General features: G+C 31.6%; 3 protein-coding genes across 6 annotated transcripts; 1 reads left to right on the top strand and 2 right to left on the bottom strand.

Annotated features, from left to right (window-relative positions):
• Positions 1-3712: 3712 nt before the first annotated feature.
• Usp10 (ubiquitin specific protease 10) lies at positions 3713-10775 on the top strand. Its single transcript, XM_018445132.1, has 9 exons — positions 3713-4075; positions 7067-7262; positions 7495-8844; positions 8948-9146; positions 9250-9496; positions 9603-9686; positions 9883-10047; positions 10117-10357; positions 10441-10775. Exons 1-9 carry the CDS (start codon positions 4058-4060, stop codon positions 10725-10727), a joined length of 2787 nt encoding a protein of 928 aa, XP_018300634.1. The 5' UTR covers positions 3713-4057; the 3' UTR covers positions 10728-10775.
• Positions 10776-12470: 1695 nt separating this feature from the next.
• LOC108720656 (lariat debranching enzyme) lies at positions 12471-18057 on the bottom strand. Its single transcript, XM_018444778.1, has 8 exons — positions 17709-18057; positions 16704-16995; positions 16470-16570; positions 15516-16366; positions 15323-15400; positions 13398-13589; positions 13003-13215; positions 12471-12774 (listed from the first exon to the last, which is right to left on the bottom strand). Exons 1-8 carry the CDS (start codon positions 17903-17905, stop codon positions 12587-12589), a joined length of 2112 nt encoding a protein of 703 aa, XP_018300280.1. The 5' UTR covers positions 17906-18057; the 3' UTR covers positions 12471-12586.
• Positions 18058-19619: 1562 nt separating this feature from the next.
• On the bottom strand, positions 19620-21149 carry baf (barrier to autointegration factor). Of its 4 annotated transcripts, none has more exons than XM_018444882.1 (3): positions 20944-21149; positions 20460-20591; positions 19620-19843 (listed from the first exon to the last, which is right to left on the bottom strand). In XM_018444882.1, the coding sequence occupies exons 2-3, from the start codon at positions 20583-20585 to the stop codon at positions 19697-19699; spliced, it is 273 nt and encodes a 90-aa protein (XP_018300384.1). In that variant the 5' UTR covers positions 20586-20591; positions 20944-21149; the 3' UTR covers positions 19620-19696. The 4 variants fall into 4 exon arrangements, with proteins under 4 accessions (XP_018300384.1, XP_018300383.1, XP_018300386.1 ...); XM_018444881.1 differs by having other exon boundaries at positions 20947-21149; XM_018444884.1 differs by lacking the exon at positions 20944-21149 and adding an exon at positions 20907-20926.
• Between the last annotated feature and the right edge of the window lie 936 nt (positions 21150-22085).

Genomic DNA, 22085 nt, shown 5'->3' with positions numbered 1-22085 from the left:
CTACTGTTAAAGGCTTTCAAAGAGCGACTGACAAATTCATAACAGAAAGTGGAAAATGTAATCAAATATGTCGGTGCTAGATATGGCAAGAAATGTAAACATTTTTTTTCGATTTCTCTGAAACGGAGCAAAAACGAGCATATGTCTATAGGACTTTTTTTCTTAGTTTTTTACTCCTCTACACGCTCCCGAAGTTTTGCGATTTAATTTGGAAACACCCTGTATATGCCATGAGATTAGAAGTGGGGATCGCGAAGCTACATATATGATGAAGTTGCTTTGTAAATTGTATCTAAGAGTTTGTTGAATGCATATACTCGCTCTTCTCTCATCCTTCCTCCTTCACTTTCACCTTAGATCCTTTTTCTGTTATAAAGGCAGAATTCGTTCTTCTGGAAAGAAAACGACTACCAAGGGACGTCACCCAACTGTCCGGCACCGATTTGATTCTCCATAAAATATGTTGTTAAACACAAAAATCTAAGAGACACGTATTTTTTTATACGTGCGCTAAAAAAACTTTTTTTTAATTTTTTGTTAACAATTGTTAAACAAAAAAATTAAAAAAGTTTTTTTTCTTCATAACATTGAAATATTCTTGAAACCGTACAACTTTTGTTTAAAAAATTCTTTTCCATCTTTTATATTTCCGACAGTATTCGGATCGAAATAGAAATACCGTTTTTTTCCAAAGGGGTGTTTCACCCGTTAGCGCACGTATAAAAAAATACGTGTCTCTCTTAGATTTTTGTGTTTAACAACATATTTCTCGGAGAATTAAATCGGTGCTGGACAGTTGGATGACGTCCCTTGTAAGATAAATATACTTATATAGTTATTTCTCGAATGTGACTCATGTTTTATTGCCTCTTGCCTGATTTATGCTTCGGTCTTAATCCTAAAATCCTAAAATTCAGCCAATGTAATACAGATTTCAGTTAGGACCAATTAAGACTGGCAGCCTTATTGACTGAATTTTAGGATTTCAGGATTAAGACCGAAGCATAAACCAAGCATCTCTTATTCGGAATAAGGAATAGCGTATATATTATTCGATCTTACGAATGACACTGCTGATAATTCTGTTTTATTCAATTTTAGTCTCGTAATTTGTATAAGATACATATATAGCTTTCCAACCTACTAAAATGGGTTACGGTATGCGATGATATATGGATCGGACATATTGATGTATCGTACATATCTTAAACGTTCCTAAAATGTCTGTGTAAATAACTTTATTATGCCTTATATAAACGTGCATGCCCATTGATGCTCTTGTTTAAAGCCAACGAAGATATGCGCCATGAAAAGGAATTAGCAGGAAAAGAGCCAACAGCTTTTGAACGCTGCTTTGATTGTAGTGAAGTGGGCGTAAAAAGCCAGCTTTCCTTCGCTGCATATTTGACTTCTTTGTCTCTAACCATAAATCATACGTATTAGAAAGAACATAATAGTTTGACATTGTGGTTACGGTCCACGTGCTACAAATGCTTCGAAGAATTTTTTGATTGGTCAATCTTCCGATCAATCAAACGCTTCAAAGCATTTATAGCGCCAAATGGACCGCATATTGAAAGTTTCAGGTAAACTTAAAGTCGATCACCTCACCTCAGCCGAAAGGTCGCACAGCAGGTCATAAAGAAAACAAAAAATCATGGTCACATTTTTCTCCATTGATAGTAGTGAATAGTATTGTCAACATTGACTATGTATCCATTTATCTTTGTCAGTTTTTAAAACCTATTATTACTCTGACAGCTACAGGTTCGAACAATAAAATTTCTCTAGAACGTTTCAAAACAGTCAAACTGTTTATTTTCAAATATACTATGAAGATACTTAATATTTAATGTTAAAAGACATGTAGTTGCTTGTGGAAAAATACTATTGAATTAATTAAAAAAACCTAGCTGTAATTGAAATTAATAGTGTACAATATAATGTCACTATTTGATACAAATTTTCCAATTATTTTCAATCGTTTTTTCGCGAATTCATCGTTAGAAATTTCCTAGTTGAAAAAATAATAAATAATTTACAATGGAAAAATCAAAAACGGTAACGCGTTATTTGTAATGCCATTTTCGTTAACGAACTTTTTTTCGGTAATGATCGTTATTTTTTTGTCTATAAATGGTAAGGATAACGTTATTACATTTTTACAATAATGCGGTAACGAATACTGCTGTTACTTTTATCGTTACTTTAATTCCTTATTATAATCTCTACAACTATTCGGATAGCATTATTTTTAATTGGGTGGAAATACTTTCTAATAAAAATTTAAATATTAAAAAATGTTTTGTACTTTTTATTTTAGACTGCATAATTCCGGTATAGTTATTATTGAAAATTTGTAATATATATGTAAATATATATGTAGTATTATGTAAATGAACTATAAATTTTTATTATTGACAGACAATATATATAACTTTAATTTCAGTTCACTTACTCTTCATCTTTTTTTAATTTTTAAAACTAAGAAAAAATGAAGAGTCATTACGAAACGTGATGACAATTCAACTACTTTGTTGGTAGAAACAGGCAGTATTGATAGAATGTAATTTATTATTAATGGTCTCCAACATTGAAGAAAAGCATTTACAAAATAATATATAATTAGCAATTCATTAGTCCTGAGTCCTGATACTTTTATGATTTACACATGTTTTATTTTTATTTATTCGTAAATTATTCATGTTTCACAGTTAGGTTACAATTATTTGTGTAACAGTGATTAACAAACAAGATATTTAGAGTGAAATATTTGAAGGTACAAAACAATGGCTATGTTTACAGCTGCGATCCACTTGACGCTACAAACGCCTCGAAGCGTTTGAGCGACCAATCAGAACAAAGAATTTTACGAATTGACTAATCAAAGAATGCTTCGCAGCCTTATGCCTAATTCACACTGGACGTAGCAAGCGTCAAGCAGCGGAGCAGCAATCAACCAGCAAGGCGATATTGTTTACGCCACTGTAAATATCGCCTCGCTGATTGATTGCTGCTCTACTGCTTGACGCTTGCTGCGTATGAATTAGGCATTAATCAAACTTCATAATGGAGTTTTAACTTCGTTAAGCCTTGTGTCCACGATGCTAGAATCTCCGAGATCTCGGAGAGAGAAAGAATTAACCAATCACATTTAAACAATTTAGTCACACGATCAATGCGATTGGTCAATTCTTTCTTCATTCGAGATCTCTGACGGATTTCTAGCATCGTGGACACTGGGCTTTAGGCCGGAATCAGATTACGCATTGAAGATTGAAAAATTCAAATTTAACCAATCAAAACGAAAGGAGCTAAAATTTCTTTCTCCTTATTGGTCAAATTTCAATCTTCAATCTTCAATGGCGTAGTCTGATTCCGGCCTTAGGATAAGGTTAAGTAGTTTAATAACTAAAGAACAAAAAGAAAAACAATATAAATCAAATTATACGTATTTATTCTATTTTAAATATGCATATACCTAACTCATATGGGCCTTGTCAGCTGTAGAAAGAGACATACGTGATGTATAGCTTTCCACTGCGGACTCAATATGGCTGCTTTATTTAAGTGGGGGGTATCACCAATCAGAAATCGCGACGCCGATGTCGCTTCTCTCATACATAGGACTCTACTTCCACGGTACGGTGACCGGTTGGGTTCACCGGTCTAGTCTTCATTCTTTACTAGTCGACAGTACTGTGCAGTCGTACCATCTTACCGACGATCGCTCCAAAACGTTCATGCTCGTTTTCGCACTGCATGTGACCGCCGGGGCATGAACACGCGCGTCTCATAATCGGACCGAATCAGTTTTTTTTATTTTATTTTAATTGTGCCGCGACGAAGTGCGATCGACAGCAGTTTCATTATTTTCGTATACGCCGTTGTACCACGCGACCGCGCGAAATCGTGCCACGCCGCCATAACGAGACGTTGAAAATAACGTGTGGTGTCGACAAACCTGTGATCGTCGCCGAACCCCGAGCTTCACCGGAGCTTCAGGCCCCACAACTCGTGCTATTTTTAATGTTTTGTACCAATTGTGGAAACGAGGATGGATACTCGAAACGAGGTAAGTCACATAGCCGACTCGTAAGCGAGACAAAATGTGAAAGTGCATGATTTTCGCGCGGCCAAGCGTGGCCGTCGAGGTTAGGTCGCCGCGTCTCCCAGCCAGAATTTCCCGAGTATTTCTCGTTAATAATCATCATTTTCATGCTTTCTACCAGTTATTTCACGAAGTCATCGTTAGACGGATTCGTCTTATGCTCCGACACAATTGGATTCCCAAGAATTTCGTTCTAGACGCTTCCACGTGCGCCACTTAACAACGCCTCTGTAGAATTCGTTTTTGAGAATGTTTAATTTAATAGTAGTAATTCACGAGTTCCTGATTAACTCGCGTCGGTAGCTAGCCGCTTATTACTGTATGATGCAAGTTTGATAAAATATCGTTTTATTCAATTATTACTTGATTCATGACTTGCTCCTATGATACTACATAAGATGGCTGCATTTGGAACAATTTGTTGCTGATTACACTTTTGAACACGCTTTGTAACATGTTGTCTTTTGCGCGTGCCTTTAACATGTTGGAAAAAATAATCTTTTTTTTTTTAGTTAATCTATTCTGAGATACACTTAGTAGGAAATTATATTATTACAAAATTTTTATTTGTCGAACGTAACCAGGGTATCTTTTATAATAAACTTTCATCGGTTAGGGTCCTTTGTTTTAACGAATAATTCAGAAAAAATATATATTTATTTTTTATTTCTAACTAGCTTGTACTAGAACTTTCTCTCTCTCGCTTTCGTCAAATATCAATTTTCTAGACCATCGCTATTATATTATTAATTTTAATTTTTTTCAACGATTTAAATATTCTGCCAAATTTCAAGACAATGATTTTTTATACCTGAATATTAATTTTACGATATTTCTGGTTCGACAACGTTTTGTATTATTCAATTTAACAAATTTAGTGATTTATTATAGAGTGAAATTGCTATTTGGTTAATATTTAAATATTACTGAAGAAGCCTGAACCTTCCTCTTTGCGAGGATTGAAACATTTATATTATTATTTGAACAATATACATTCCATCTTGTGTTGGTTTTTATAAGCTTTATTGAAATTTTTTTATTTTTGCTTTGGAATCTTTATTCTTTTATTTTTTCTCAAACATAACTCATATTTTATGACTCTCTCATTCGGAAAAGGGACAGTATATATATATATATTCTAAAAATGAAAATGAATGAATAAAAGTTCTTTTATTATTTTCACAATAAAAGAAAAACATACCATCCATTTCGTTTCCAACTCCAAAAATGGTTTACTACTATTAATGTACTTCAGGTATAGAAAACAGACCTTTCTTAATGATTCTTCAGTTCATCGCGTTGAACGAAATGGGATAATAGTAGCTGCAGATACAGAAATATCTCGAATATAAAACATTTTTAGAAAACTTGAAACTAAAATGGTTACAAAAGTAGGTATTGTTAGTAGATTTTACTTATTAAAATGTTCTTTTACTCGATTAAAAAAAACGATATTTTCTTTAGTATTTTCTAGATATTTCTTTAGTAATTTATCGAGGTATTTATTGTTTAATATGAGAAATACGTCGATCGTGAATTGATACCTTCAGATAGCAAGGAAATTTTTGAATCTTGATTAAGTCGAGACTTTTTGATAAATTTTTTATAATAAATAATATTGATAATGTCGAATTGTATATTAATTTAATAATGCGAAACTATAACATTTTTAATTTTGAAAAAAATAAAAGTAGTTTCGGGAATGAATAATAATCAATATATTTTATATTCTAACAATAAGTATAAAAGCAAAATATGTTAAAAAATGTTTAAAAAATTATTAGACATAAAATTTTGTTCAATATTGAAAATTTTTTTATTCCGTGTTAAACTTACAATATATTTTTTATTTTAACTCTTTATTTTTTATCACTTACTGTATGAGAGACATATTTTTTAATTATTAACGAAAATGAAATATTAAGCATCAAGGATAAGAGTTTAATTTATACAGTTGTCGAAATAAAAATATTAGCACGGAAAGGTAATTTTGAAGATACTTACGAAGAAAGATGAGATCTTTGAAAATTGGAAAAGAGAGATAAATGTGAAAAATTATTTTTCACAAATTACTTATAATTATTGCAAATATAAATTTTTTAATGATAGTTTGTCCCACATTTAGGAAAAATGCGATATCGAATATTGGAAAAACGTTTATTAAGAAATATAGATCAGTCGAAAAAAGATTTTGTTTTGTTACAATTGAACAATTTTATCATGAAATTTGAAATGTGACAAATAGTATTTTTTTAAATAAATTCTTTATTAATTAAATCTTTGAAATAAAAGTTTTATTGACAAAATAGATACAAAAAAACTAATTTTTTTTTAATTTTTTAAAAATATTCTTTTAGAATATTTAAGAAGAAAAAATTTTTTAACGATATTTAAATTTAATTTGTACAGTATTTGATTACAAAAGATTTTTAGCAAAAGAAAGAAAAAAGATTTTTAAGAAAAGAATCATTCTAATATCAATTATCACATTAAAGAATCGTCATTCCAATATGAATTATCATTCTTGATAAATAATAGTAAAATTTCAAAAAAACGTAATTTTGAGAAAAATGCATTTTAAAATTTTAGTTGATTTTCAACGTAATAAAATATCTTTCCGGCTCAAAATTTTTCTCTATTAAAAAATGTAGTATTGAAAAGTCCTTTAATAACGGATAGTTTTTTATTAACAATTAAAAATTAAGTAAAAATTAATTTTTTACGTTTCGTGATACAAAACTTACAAAATCAAATGTCGTTATTTTGACAACTGCGCTGAATTACAAATAATAGTTTAAAAAAGTGTCGCGTGATACAAGTATAATTTATTGCAAGAATAATCGCAAATATTATGTACGAATGAATATGCGTTGTGTAATTATCTATTGTATTGTAATTTTTAATATAATATAATTTATCTATATCTAACATTTATTTCTATCTTTTCTCTTTTAGATGAATCTTCAGTTTTTAGATTTACATGATTTAACTGATAATGATAAGCGTCAGATATTTACTATTCTTAAATCTGACATTACTGAAGCCTTAAAACTACCATGGGATGCGAAAGATATAGAGGGTAATAATAATAACGTTAATTCTGTCGGAATAACACAAGTACCCGAACTTCAACAACATCATTGGTATAATGGTGAATATACTTGCATAAATTTTATTGTATGAAAATTTTATTTTATGTTTTGATATGATCCTTTATAATATATTAAGATATGTTTGAAGCAAATGTATATAAAATTAAATATAATAAATTAATATAATATTAGTCAGTCAATATCTTAGATGATATAATATATGCATTTATTCGTGAATTTTGAACCAAAAATTTTCTTAAATGTTTTGAAATTGTCTCATCTCATTTGTAGCTATGCCACCGGCGCCTACTTATCCGCAACAATTGATGACGCAAATGTGTAATGACTGGCAAGCACCAATGTACAATGTTTCCGCAAACGGCCATATTCCGCCATTTATATCTGGAGTGGCATATGCCCATCCTGGATACAGTCTTGGCGCCGAGATTCAAGAGATGAATTACAGTAGGGAAAATGGACGCCGCAACAGCCGAGGCAGAGGTATAAGGAGAGATAATTATAATCGAATACTTAATCCCACTAATGAAGTCCAGTCGGGATACATCGGCGATCAGACGCAATATCAGATACCGATCATGTACATCTATCCTGATCATTCCGTCTCTACACAACAACATCAAGTAGCTACCGGACAGGTCTATTTCACACAACCAATGTATTCAACGATTCCTCATCCGCATCCAAATGCGCAATCAGTTTCATCCAATTCGCATGCACATCCGACTTATCCTCAACCGAATCATCAAGCGCCGCAGATAAACAGATCCGTGCGACAATCTGTACCATCCCAACAACCAAACCAAGAACCCGCGAAAGAACCTATCGTTCCATTTCAAAAATATGTGCAAAGCACTCCTGATAAATCAACTCATCAAGTAAATGAAAATAACTCCTTGCCAAGCAACGTCGCTAATACCGTTATTGTAAATAATCCTACATTAGAGTCCCCTGTGAAAAACGTAAATGAAAACACTGCCGATAGAAAAAATGTGACTAGTAATGAAAAGGTCGATGCAAAGCTCCAAAACAATATTGTATGGACTGTAAATGAGAATTGTAATGGCACAGAAAAAGTTGATGTGCCACCTGTAATAAATACTAACATTGACATCAAGGTAAACCAAAATAATGAGGCAGACAAGAAGTTTAAAAATGAAACTGTACCCAATATCACAACAAATGCCGTCAAAACTTCGCCTAAACCTGTCTCTATCAAGATAGAAAAAAATGAAACGCAGATTGAGGAAAATATTGCATCAAAAGATTCTCAAGATAAGACTATTATTAAATCGCCAAACAACTCCTCTGTTATGCCAAATGACTTTATAACTACACCAAATACTTCATCATCATCTATATCTGAAACACCACCTGCAGCTCCAACCATTAGATCCTTTGCTAGTCTTTTTAAGAAAGACAGTACATCAGAAACACATACTTCATGCAAACCCACAGAACATATAATTTGTCAAAATGAATCACCAAAAACCCCGGTCCAAAAAGAATCGACTAGTCCTATTCGTACTCCAGAGAATCAAAATAATTCATCTAGCACACCAACTCTGCAAAATGGCATACTACAGAATTGTTATGACGATCCTAATACGTACAGGATAGGTGGTAAGTACAAAAAGCAATCCAATCTTTTAAAATGATAAATCGTTGATCTAAATATGTATATACATTGATACAAATTTCTTAAATTAATATTATTTGTTTCTAGAATTTTTGTCGAGTTATCAAATGGACAAGCAAACAGTGAGCTTATTACCGAGGGGATTAACAAATCGCAGCAATTACTGTTATATCAATAGTATCTTACAAGCTTTACTGGCTTGTCCACCATTCTATAATCTTCTCACAGCTTTGCCACTTCCTAAAAACCGAAGCAGAAATTCTGCTACGCCCTTGATTGATAACATGTAAGTAATTATAGTAATATTAAAAAAATACTTAATATTATATTTCTCTATAGATTTTATAAAAATTATGTTCATATTTAAAATTATTTTATTTTGTTAAAAGGGTCAAGTTTGTTCGTGAGTTTACACCCTTGACAGAGGCCGCTCGTATGCCCAGGAAAGATCGAGTTAAACGAGGAGAAGATACTGTTATGGACATATATAGCGGCATTGCATTTGAACCAGCATATGTATATACAATGTTAAAACATACCTCGGCTGCTTGTGCTTTTTCTGTGGAAGGACGACAGGAAGATGCGGAAGAATTCTTATCATGTCTTCTAAATGGAATCAATGACGAAATGTTGGATGTATGTATATACACATTTTATTTATTATAAAAATATAAATCAATATTTATTTCTTAAAAAATTTAGATAACTACTAAAAAAAAATTAGCAAATTATTTTGTTACAGTTAATAAAATTGATCAACAATGATCAAAACGCAATCGGTAACGCGAAAAATATTAGCAACGATCACGATGAGGAAGAGTGGCAGGTAAGTTATTTGAACAATATATTTAAAAAGTTATTGATATTTATAAAAATTTATTGTATAAATATCTCAAATTTATTTACTACAATATCTATCAAAATTTAGAAAAAAACAATATTCGTTCCATTCTATTTTTTAATTAGAATTACATTCATTTATATTTTTTTATGTTACATTATTTGTTCCTATTTTAATATAGGTAATGGGACCAAAAAATAAAGGTGCTGTCACACGGTGTACAGAATTCGGAAGAACACCAATATCTGATATTTTCCGCGGACAATTACGATCCAGAGTGTCGAGAGCAGGAGAACAACCAACGGATAATGTACAACCATTTTTCACACTGCAATTGGATGTTCAAGTTAGTACTAAGACTTTTAAATGAATTAAATTGTAATACGAAATTTTTTATAACTATAATGTATTACAGAAAGCCGAATCCGTAAAACACGCTCTTGAGATTCTCGTCGGTAAAGATCAGGTAGAAGGACTGACCTGTAGTAAGACGAGACAACAAATAGAGGCTTGGAAACAAGTCACTTTAGAGGAATTACCCGTCATCCTCATATTACATCTAAAATGGTTCGTGTACAAGTTCGATAAGTATTCCAATGGCTGCTCCAAAATATTGAAGACCATGGAATTCCCCATTGACTTAAAAATTGATGGCAGTAAGTATACTGAATAGTTTCAATCCATCTTGCCCTACTCTAATTTCTATGAGGCAAGCATAACGTGAAAATTACTTTTGTAGAATTTTTATCACCGAACACTGCGAAAAAATTAGGACCCAAACAAAAACAATACAAATTATTCGCGGTGACATATCACGACGGGAAGGAAGCCACCAAGGGACATTACTTCACCGACGCCTTCCACGTAGGATATGGATGCTGGGTTAGGTATGACGACAGCACGGTGAAGAGTGTTACAGAGAGTAACGTACTGAGGCCCACATCACCTAGGGTACCTTATTTACTCTATTATCGAAGATGTGACACGATTGGAAATAACCAATCAAGTAGTGCGAAAGCACATTGAAAAATTTTGTATAGAAAACATATATGTATAGAAAAAAAACTATGTTCCATTTGAGATGGAACGAAAAAAAAAAAATTCTTTTTACAATTTCAAAGTTCTTGTTGATATTTATAAGTAAATAGAAATCTATATAAATAAAGAGAGCTTTTATATTATCTACAATAGCGTGGAAAGTAGAAATATATTATACCCGCTGTACTTCCATGAAATACTTCTATTAAGATTGTTATTACACGTTGTATACATAGTTCCCGCTCCTCAAAAATCATGAAATAAACGTAGATAATGTTAAGGCTCGTCAAGTGTTCCAATCTGGGTTCACGTTTTCTAGTGAATCTAAAAAACGTTATATATTAAATGCTTTATACGTTGCAGTTTGTGAGATATTAGAGCGTCTTGTGTGTGTATATAATTTTTCTTTCTGAGTATGATTACTGTAAATGTTACTGGTTTTCCAATTTCTTTAAGAAGACAAACAAAAGTGTGAAAAAGATTTTGAAGTTTGTGACACTGTGTGTATAAAGTATAGAAATAGAAATATTACATGTAGTTTATTTTTTTATATAATCCTCCTGTACAGTAGAAATCAATTCCAACTTTTGCCAGTCGTTCTTAAATATATATGTTTTACATATATATGTATATATATTTAATATAAATATATATGCATATATATATACATGTTTAATATAAATATATTATACACACACATATATATATATACATTATTGTATACATTATTTCCGAATTATGTAGAACAAATCATACACACGCATTCTATTTGACAAAATTTTTACATGGATTTCTTTTTCATAAAATGTTTAAATCATTTTAATAATTGAGAAGACTGGCAAGATCAAGAATTGTAAAAAACTTATCAGGAAGATTGTACATTCAATTATTAAGCATTTTGTATTTAATCTTTCCTGGATATGCAATACCGTTTCATAATAATTCTTAAAATTCAAGTGTTCAATCAGATTTGTTTATTAATTGCGTTTAAATTGTATCGTATTTTGTTATCTCATAGTCTCTGATTAACTGTATAACATGCCCTGTACGCAAATAAAATGCCACTTATTTGCGACATAAGTTTTATTATTAAATAACTTCGAAAAATTAGAATTATACAAGTTTTAGTTTTATATATATACACATACACATATTATATATATATACACATTCATTATATCTAGCGTGTATGTTTGTATAATATAGATAAGAAGTAAGATATATATTCTAAGTTTTGAATCTAATTATAACTTACGCATTAAACTTAACTCATTTATTTCCGGTTTTGTAAATAAATATTTGAAGTTTATAACAAAAAGTAAAACTGTACATATGTTAAAATTTAATTATGATCAAGAAATATATATACATATATACAATATACATATATATATATTTCAAATATGTGTTGAGTTTTATTCCAGTTTTCCCTCGAGTATTTGTTTGAAAACTATTATGATTTTACTAACATGTTATTGTTATACATCGCTAGAAAAGATTCGAAAATGTCAAATTTCAACGCATTGCTTCTAAACTATTCACATATCCTCAAGGATATTAATATATATTATAATAATTTAAATATAATAATTCTTTTGTCTGTACAGCTATCTTATTATACAAAAGACTTATTAAATATTAAAAACTAATTGCTATAATTAATCCTTACAATATTTTAATCTACTTAATATATAGTAGAATGTAATACAACCTCCATTAAAGCTTTATAAAATTGTTATTGTAAGATGAAAAAGATTCTATGTATCATTAATATAAACGATACTGAATAATATTAGTGTAAATGTCAGTAGAAGATAATTAACAAATATTTCTACTATGGAACAATGCTAAAAATGTGGTAGACAAACTTTGCCTGCAAAAAGTTCAGAGATTACTGTGATCCATAGAGCAAGAACGAACAAGATGTAAGCAATCCCAACTTGATGCGAATTAGGCAACTGATATGGTTGCCCACCAATTTCATTAATGTGAAATCCCATTGGAAATATAACTGCTGCATTACAAAACAGTATCACTGCAATTTAATGTCATTTAGTACACAACACAATATATCGTAACCATGCGTAAATTTTGCACTAATAATTTGTCATCCGAGTTTCTCAAATATAACATTGACTATATTATAGAGTGATGCTTTGATAATTTAATTATTTCATGACTTTGTATAAATACTATAATTACTCCGTATATGTATTACTTGTACATTTTATTATGCTGAATATCATATTTTTCTGATACGTACTGGCACCGAATCCTACCCAACGTGCAAAGGGAATGACAGTACGGTCCCAATGCGAAAGTATCAATAATATTACGGTTGCTGTGATCAGAATGCAACCAATAAATATGCAGACCAGTGCCATCATCCATTCCGATTCCAATTGCGATTTAAAACAGACCTGCGGTCTGTTGTATAAAGTCATACACGACCACATGAGACCTAATCTTGTATCGCCTATTAGAGAGGAGGGAAAAGAAAAACACAGAATTAAAATTGTCGTGTAGTTTTTTCGCAATTCGCTACTTCGAATTGATTCAGAGTAACTTTAATCTTCATCTGATCGGCGTAAATAAATGACGTGCAAGGCCACGGCGAGTGAAGGCAATGAGAAAAAAAGATTGCTTTTCTGCAATTACCGCCGACGTCAGTAATGATCCAGTCCGGCATGGAGATGCTGATTATGGCGGAGATATCCGCGAGAAAGAAGAGTAACACCGAGATGATAGTTAACTTGTCCATTTTTCGCTCAGAATACTCGACAATCAAAAGAGTGAGATGACAGAGCTGAGTTGGCACGTTGTTCGGAGCATAAGCTAATTTCCACCATATTTACGCGTCGTTTACTGTCAATTCGTCCATGCGACACGACTATCCCCCGGTGATCCCGGAATCCGTCATCCGCGGATGCACAAGTGCCATTTCTTTATTGACAGTTACTGACAATCAAACAGGAGTAAACAAGTCAACAGAGAGCGGAGATGCAGTGCGGGATGACGTTGCGACCATGAGATGACGTTCGATCGATTAATCAAATGAAGTCGAGAATTCGATTCCTCGTCTCGTCTGAAGATCGACTATTTTCGAATTTACTTCCATCAGAAAGAAATCTGAAAATAATCATATTAACGATATGTTAACGATATATTAATAATAATCATAAATAATCATATTAACAAAATTGACTAAATATTAATATGAACAATTAATAATAATAATAATAATAATTCCATTAATATAGGAATAAATTTCGCGTTTATTTTCTATTCGCGTTTATTCGAAATTAAAATCGAAATCTTGTATTAGCAGTAATACAAGATTTTTTTAATTTAAATTTGTTTTTTTAGTCGAATATTTATACTTTTAATTTCGAATAAACGCGAAATTTATTCCTATATTAATGAAATTATTATTATTATTATTAATTGTTCATATTAATATTTAGTCAATTTCATTAATATGATGTCCTCTTCGCGACGCGATAGTGTTTCGCGTATGTATTATTATACGAAATTGTAAAATCTTACGCTTATTGTCGGCGATGTTAATCAGTAGTAAAAAGGAGTATTTGTCCTTGTGACATCGATTTCTGGCATATGAAGCCAGAATATTGGCCAGGAGCAACGAAAGATGAGTTCAATTTGGGCAGAAGAAAGAAGAGATCTATAGCAAGTTGGTGTGTAACACTAATTTAAGTTTTTATAAGGTATATGTATAAAGATAAACTGTAAATTTATATTCAGGAGGGTAACTTGCTCGCAAATTGCGAGTTCTTATATTTTTGAATTATTTATTTAAAATATAAAAAATAATCAAACAACAGGGCTAATGAGAGGCAATACGGATAATAAGCGCAAGTTTTTTAGATTTTTTCTTAGATTCTTTTTTTAGATTTTTTTCAGATTTCGCTCTGCTTCCATATAGGTCTATTCTTTTAGCTGGTTTGAACTTGATACATCTTTTCTCTTTTTTTTCTCTAACAAGAAAAAAACAGGAAAAATGAATCATCAAAAATTCAGCTAAAAATAATAGGTCTAGTCTTTTTTGTGGTGTTCATTTCATTTACAAGATATATGATTTTATTTTATGTTGCGTATTTTACTTATATAAAATTTTATATTGTGTTTTATTTGCACAATATAATATTTCATTGAACATATTCTATAATTAATAAATGAAGAATACAGTAAAAGAACTAAATAAAGACGAACATTTGTACATTGAAACATGTAGCTTAAAATTACAAAAAAAAAATAGTCGAGAAACCAATTACGTAATTGCCAAATATCTAGCGCGGAATTATTAACAAAAGTTTCGAAGCATGATGACTAATAAATGCAACATTTGTAGGAAAGGAAAGGTACTCTGTATTTGTGATCAATAAACATCAACAAGGATGATCAATTAACAAATTATTTTGGAAGCTTTCAAGATATATGTAATCGATTATAAAAAATTCGTGCTATTTACAAATTAGATATAATACAGAAAAATTCCACATGGAAACAAGTGAGTACAGACGCAAATACCTAATAAGGGAGACACTATCACAGTTAAAACGTGCTAGAGTATACAGAATAATTCCGGCGTTTGAACTTTTTGCAGTTCGGCTCGGTTTGGACACAACCAGTTTGTTCGTTACCTGCAATACATGGTAACAATCTAATCAATTCAAAACTTCTCGTTAAGAATTCTCTATATTCTACACATCATTTTATTAACAAAGTTACAAGTTATTTTGTAATAACGTTACTTACTGTCGTCCATCGAAGCGGAATCTACAATTTCTGTGGTGGTTTCTGTGTTTGAGCTATTTATTGTTCCATCCAAGGTACTTTTACTCGTATCTCCGTTATCCGAATCATCGCCATCGCTCTTAGAGGAAAAGTTCGTCGGTGAGTTATCGACGAAATACTTGTTTGTTGAATTCTCCTCGAAGGTGGAACTGAACACGCTTTCCTCGTCGAATGAAATATCCATGGATTCTGGCGTGTATTCGCTGGATGCCTCCATCGACAATTCGCTCGATCTATTGTTATCCATCGTAGTGTTTGTGATAATCTGTAATAGAGCAGAAGGATCATCGATTCCCAGCATCTCGCAGAATCGGGTAGTCTGATCATTTATCAGCAATCGTGGCCATTCGATCTGAGTATTCATGTCGCACGGATCGTATGGTTTAACGGTTCGAGTGAAGTTGAGAGGGATTCGCAAATTGGAGCCAAATTTCTCATATACGGTCTGCTTCTCCTTTGCCGTGGGTGTGTACGTCCATCTGCCGCTGCCGTACTGACCGGGCATATAATGGATACTGCTCTTAACGCTCAGCAGATGATTTGTCAGATAAAGTATCGTTAACCATTCTAGATCGTAGTTCAATTGTATTGGACTGTCTTCCTGCGAGCGCACCTCCAACACTTGTAGGAATTTCCGTTTCGGCAGACATTTGTCCAGCGCTAAAAACTTTGTCACTCGTGCTCCTCTCTTCTCGGGAACAAGTGCTGCGAATTTGCAATGCAAATGCGCGGAAAACCAGTAGGATGGATAAAGACGTTCTAGCAGTTCCATACACGGAGGACTGCCAAGCGTATTGCTTTCTATGTCATCCCTAAAATGGCAAATTGTAATATTGAATTTTAACTGTTGAAATCTATCTATCAAATTTCAATAGAATTTTGCATTAACATTTAGTCTTGTCATTAAGAACTTACTTAAAAAATGGTTTGCGTTTCAGCAATATATCTTCATCTCCATATTTTGTTACTCCTGCCGGCCAATCATGTGATAAAAAAATATCAATTTTGCCAGATAGCTAAAAACAAAAAATCTATATGTATTTTTCCAACTATTTAAGAACATTCACGATTTTATCTAAAATTGTATGAGTAGCTGGAGAAGTATAGAAATATATAATTTCATTAATGAACATGTATGATAGCTAATACCTGTTTTAATCTAAACACTTCTAAATTCCTGATATGATAGACACTTCTTATGGTACTATCAGTATAGGGAGGCTTCTCATAACGTCCCTGCATCCAATGTCGACTCTTGTATATACCCGAAAGTCCTGCAATTCTAATCCCACCTACTTGTATCACACCTGCGTATCCAAGATAATAAATATTAGGTGCAACCCATCCTCCATATGGCAATTCCTGTAGATAATTTGATGCTTCATGATTGCCTCCGATAAAGATGGTTAATATAGGAGCTTCCTTTTCACCAGAATAATATCTACAATATAATATCAACATTAAAAATATAGTTTTTTTGTTAAATATCATTAAACATACAAATAGCTTATCTGAATATACCAAGTAAAAAATTTGAATATAACCAAGTAAAAAAATCTGTTAAAAATAAATTTTGCAAAGTATCTGCTACAAACTTTATTAGCAAAGTGCCAGCAAAAAAGATAGATTACAATAGCAATAATAGCTTATAATAGAATAATAGATTATAATAGTAGAATAACTAAAGAAACTAAACATAATCTGTCATTTTGTTATCATTTAAACATTTTAAGCGTTTGGTATGTTCTGCTTAATATAAAATTAATTCTATTTTCTACTGATATATATAATCTGCTTACTTTGGCATTCTGCTGACAAAATTATAAATGACAAATTTGAGGTATTATTATTATTATTATTATTATTATTGCTTAAAAAGCAAATAGTGTGACAAATTTTTCAAGTCTATTATCTATTGAGCTTGTTTGGCTATATCTATAAGATAGAGATTCGAAAACCTGTCTGTCCTATAGTCAATTAACATATATGAAAATGTCATAGAACAAATGTAATATAATTTTAACTTAATGCAGATACAATTGATGTCACTCTACTGCAATATGTTGCTCTACTGGCAGATTACTGCCAACTATTTGCTTTTTAAGTAATGCTATGAACAGCATAAGAACTACGTTTAGCTTAAACAATACTCACTTATAAAATGTACACATATCCTTGTACTTCTCCGATACTGCCATACATTTTAGATCACTTAAATTTCTGGTAGCTTGAAAATCACCGCAGCAAATAAGCAGATCTATCTTCCTTCCATCGATTTTTTCAATTTCCTGTATAGTCTCGTAAATAATGTCCAATTCGCCATGAGCGCAACCTTCCACAGCGATCCTCATTTTCGAAACTCAATCGTAAAATCAAGATCTACACAATCTTGCGACTAATGTCATATACGTTTTTCTCGAACGTACAGCTGTGAATACGATGACCAGAATCACCTGTAACGCCTGTAAACAACCTCATTACACATACATCGGCACATAACACTTTGAACTTAACCTCACACAAGAAAATACAACCACAGACTACTCCACGACGATTATAACATAGATTGGAATCAGTACCTATCTCGCGATACCGTTGATATTTCCAAAAGAGTAGGAATAGATGATTGGTTGCAGAAAATTTTTTTTATGCATTTTGGAGAATGCACCGTTAGAGTGAAATCACATGGTGCGGAAAAAGATTGCGGAATAAAAAACGCTGATTGGTTGTTTCAATGACGCATTCTCTATTCTGCAGTCTTTTTCCGCGCCGTGTGATTTCACCCTTAGGCGTCGTCTACATTGGCTGCGTTCAGCAGAGAAAACTAATCAGTTAGCGCTTAGTGATTCTTTAATACGATTGGTTCCTACTTAGATTTTGCGAAGAACTAAAGGCAAGAACCAATCATATTAAAGAATTACTAAGCGCTAACTGATTAATTTTCTTTGCTGAACGCAGCCAATATGCGAAGTAAACTTGGTTTAAGTAAGAGTAAGAAATTGACCAATCACAGTCGATTGTGAAAAGAATACTCGACTCTGATTGGTCAATTTCTTACTCTTATTTCTTAAACCAAGCTTACTACGTGTATTGTAGACGGGCCATTTCAAAATGTGTGAATTAAGGATTTGTAGACACAGACAGTTATATTACAAATTACATAAAAATACACTGTGGAATCTTATAATAGCACGCGGTTCGGAGCTCTATAATGTACATTGCATATACTATAGATTTTCACAAGAACGAATTTTATGCCACGTAGTATAAAAATATATTGATTTGACGTGTTTTGATGTTTAAAAAAGCGCCAGAGGTATTAAGAAAAATATATCGATGAAAAGTCACTTGATCGAAATCCTAATAATCAAAATTCATGATTCTCAATGAACACATTGCTTTTACAATCTTCTATTTTCGAGAAAAATAAAAGTCAAAAATAGAGCAGATAAAAGAGTAAAAGAAAAAAAAGAAAATGTTGGCTTAAAAAATAATTTAAAATGAAATAATGTGATAATCCAAATTTATATGTGAGACTATTATCTTCTTTTCTACATAAATTTTATTTTGAATATTTTGTTTAAATAATCAGAAATCAATACTTTAACCAGAAATTATTAGAGAATAAATCTTGTTTTTATTTTTTGTTCTATTTAAATATTACATTCACGTTTTGTATAAGTGTTTCAATGTACTTACACCTAAGACTACATACTTTTTTATAACTTTTGTGTTCATTGAAGTAATATTTTTTTCAATAATATGTATCTTGATGTATACAAAAATCTCAAATTTCTTTAATCTATTGTATTACTATTATTAATATAACTCACTGAAATTCCGATTGATCATGGAATGAATACAAGAAAAAGTCATTCTACATTCTTAATGACCAAATACTAAATAATTACTACAATATACGTGATAATAACTATTTAATTATAAGATGTAACGACTACTCAATTTGCAAAAATAAATTTTATGTTTTACGTTTACTGTTTAAAGTTTATAAGCAAGATATGTTACAAATATATAAATGTTAAAATATATTTTACATTTTGTGTAATGTCATATAACTTTATAATTAAGCTTATAGTTGTTTTTCTTTAAAGAATATTTAAGTCAAATCTATCACAATCACTTTACAAAAATTCTTCGCACCAATCAGTAAGACACTGATAACAATCTGTTGACTGTTTTGCATTCGCTGAACAAGCATCCTTCATCCATTCTTGAAACAGTTCTTTATTCTTCTTTAACACTAAGTACTGTCCCAGGACCACATATGCCTATATAATTTTTAATTATAATATAAATCACTACAAACTTTAACTAAATTTTTATTAGATTAATTAGTCCAACCAGCAGAAACATTTACAGCAAAAATAAAAATCATATAATTTATAATATAACAAAACCCTCCCCTACTTGATAAGATATGATTAAATTAGAATTTGTTTATGCTAAGAATGATTCAGATATTATTCAACTAAACCCTGGTAAAAATTTTTCTCAGAATTTTTCATATAATTTTTCAGAATTTCTATATAATTTTATATAACCTTCTCACATTTTTTACAAATTGGAACACTTCTCAGAAATTCTACATCTTTTCTCAAAATTTTTCATATATGTTACTTGCAGAATATCGTAAGATTTCTAAGATTTTTTTATAAGAATAATTTCCGATGAATGTCAAAAAATCTAAAAAATTAAAAAATATTTTTTAAAAATTATGGGATGAGAAATTTCAGAATATTTCCGAATTCATTCATATGAAAAATTCTGAGAGAAGATGTAAACTTTCCGAATATTTCTGAGTATTTCTGAAAAATGTTCCAATTCGTATAAAAATTATGAGAAAAATTTTCACCAGGGAAATTATACATATAAAGAAATATTTACCTTATCAAAGCCTGCAGCCTCTAATCTTTTTCCTAACACCTCTCCGACACCAGCTAGTTCGGTCACAGGTTTGTCTCCCATCGGCTCAGCCACGAAGTTCCTGTGCTTCTGTGATGTAGTAGACATTTTAACCTACAAAAGCAAAAACTTTTATTTTCTTTTCTAATACATCAGACAAAGCTCATTTATATAATTACGCAAAGTGTTTAATCTATGCAATAAGAAACTATACTCAAAAAATTCATTACTAATTTACTGCACTGTTTTAGCATTATAACCTTAATGTAATAAACGTAATAAAATCATTCAACTACAAGTACTGTTCGATAAGATATAAGTAATTTACGAAAGTATTTTGTATAAAACTCGGAAACAAACGGCAGATAAGCTTGAAAGATATAAACAGATATAAACAAAAAGATATAAAAAATGATAAACTTAACAAACCAATAAAGAAATATCAAAACAGATAAGGACGACTAAATACCTGCGATTGGTTCGTGAGATTTCTTCCCGATTATGAACTGTTATGAACTATGACCGTCGAAACGTGAAACAAGTTTTACGAATGCCAACAAATTCAAAATTTGAACATAAATGAAACGCAATCTTCCTGTTTCGTTTGGACTTCGGATGGCCTTGGTTGTCACAAATTCAATATAATAAAAAATCGCTTGATTCTATGTCCCATGGTCCCATTCATAAAGGAAGATATTAAGGAGACTCTACTCCGTAAAATAAAAGTGGACCGATTTTAGGTTTCGAGTTTAAGTTTCGATTCTCGACACTCGCAGCGCTCGCGAATTTAGTAGTTCTGCGCATAATGAGTGCGTCGTAGTTAGAAACGGTAGTTAAAAACGGTAGGAGGAAAGAAACCGTAGTCCGATTTCTGAAAAAATATGAAAAATCCGAATCTGAATGTTTAAAGACAAATAGGAGAATTGCAATGCCATTCTGTTGTGTAGTTCTTACGGCGCACTCAATGGCTACGTTTACACCGTGCATTTAGGCCGCGGCCTATACAATGGCTGCGTTCAGCAGACTCAACAGTTTTGCAACCGTTTTATGATTGTCTGCTGAGATAGGACCATTCTTCTAGATCTAAAAGTATGATCCAATTAGCGCGAAGGAAACTTCCAACAGTTGCAAAACAAACGTTCTGCTGAACGCAGCCATTGGTCGCGTTCAGCAGACTCAACTGTTGTGGAGTGGATCCGTGAGCGCTCGCTGCTATTGGTGTATTCTTTTAGATTATCCAATAGCAGCGAGAGCTCACTGATCCGCTCCGCAACAGTTGAGTTTGCTGAACGCGATCATTGATTGTCGCCAAAAAATATTTGGACAAAACGAGAAATCAGCCAATCAGGGCGCAATATTTAAAAAATGCCTTCCCAATCATCTGATTCTTTGCAATCTATGCGGGGTCTACAATAAAAGTCGTAGCAGTCGTAGGGTTTTAAGTCGTAGAAAATTGACCAATCACAGTCGAATATGAGAAGAATAATCAACTGTGATTGGTCAATTTTCTACGACTTAAGACCTTACGACCGCTACGACTTCTATTGTAGACCCCGCATAAAAGTTTTCAAATTAATTTAAATGGAATTAGGATAATAAATGACTAAA

This window comes from Mycetomoellerius zeteki, unplaced genomic scaffold, assembly GCF_001594055.1.
Source record: "Mycetomoellerius zeteki isolate Tzet28-1 unplaced genomic scaffold, Tzet1.0 scaffold155, whole genome shotgun sequence".
Lineage (NCBI taxonomy): Eukaryota > Metazoa > Arthropoda > Insecta > Hymenoptera > Formicidae > Mycetomoellerius > Mycetomoellerius zeteki.
This window is presented reverse-complemented; position numbering and strand designations above follow the sequence as displayed.

Bases quoted from the DNA above. Each gene is read 5' to 3' on its own strand.
- Usp10 (XM_018445132.1), top strand. The intron at 8,845-8,947 runs GTAAGTACAAAA...ATTTGTTTCTAG, and splicing joins TAATACGTACAGGATAGGTG to AATTTTTGTCGAGTTATCAA. The intron at 9,147-9,249 runs GTAAGTAATTAT...TTTTGTTAAAAG, and splicing joins ACGCCCTTGATTGATAACAT to GGTCAAGTTTGTTCGTGAGT.
- LOC108720656 (XM_018444778.1), bottom strand. From the start codon at position 17,905: ATGAGGATCGCTGTGGAAGGTTGCGCTCATGGCGAATTGGACATTATT. The intron at 16,996-17,708 runs GTGAGTATTGTT...ATTATATTGTAG, and splicing joins GATATGTGTACATTTTATAA to ATATTATTCTGGTGAAAAGG. The intron at 16,367-16,469 runs GTAAGTTCTTAA...TTGCCATTTTAG, and splicing joins AAACGCAAACCATTTTTTAA to GGATGACATAGAAAGCAATA.
- baf (XM_018444882.1), bottom strand. From the start codon at position 20,585: ATGTCTACTACATCACAGAAGCACAGGAACTTCGTGGCTGAGCCGATG. The intron at 19,844-20,459 runs GTAAATATTTCT...AAAATTATATAG, and splicing joins AGGCTGCAGGCTTTGATAAG to GCATATGTGGTCCTGGGACA.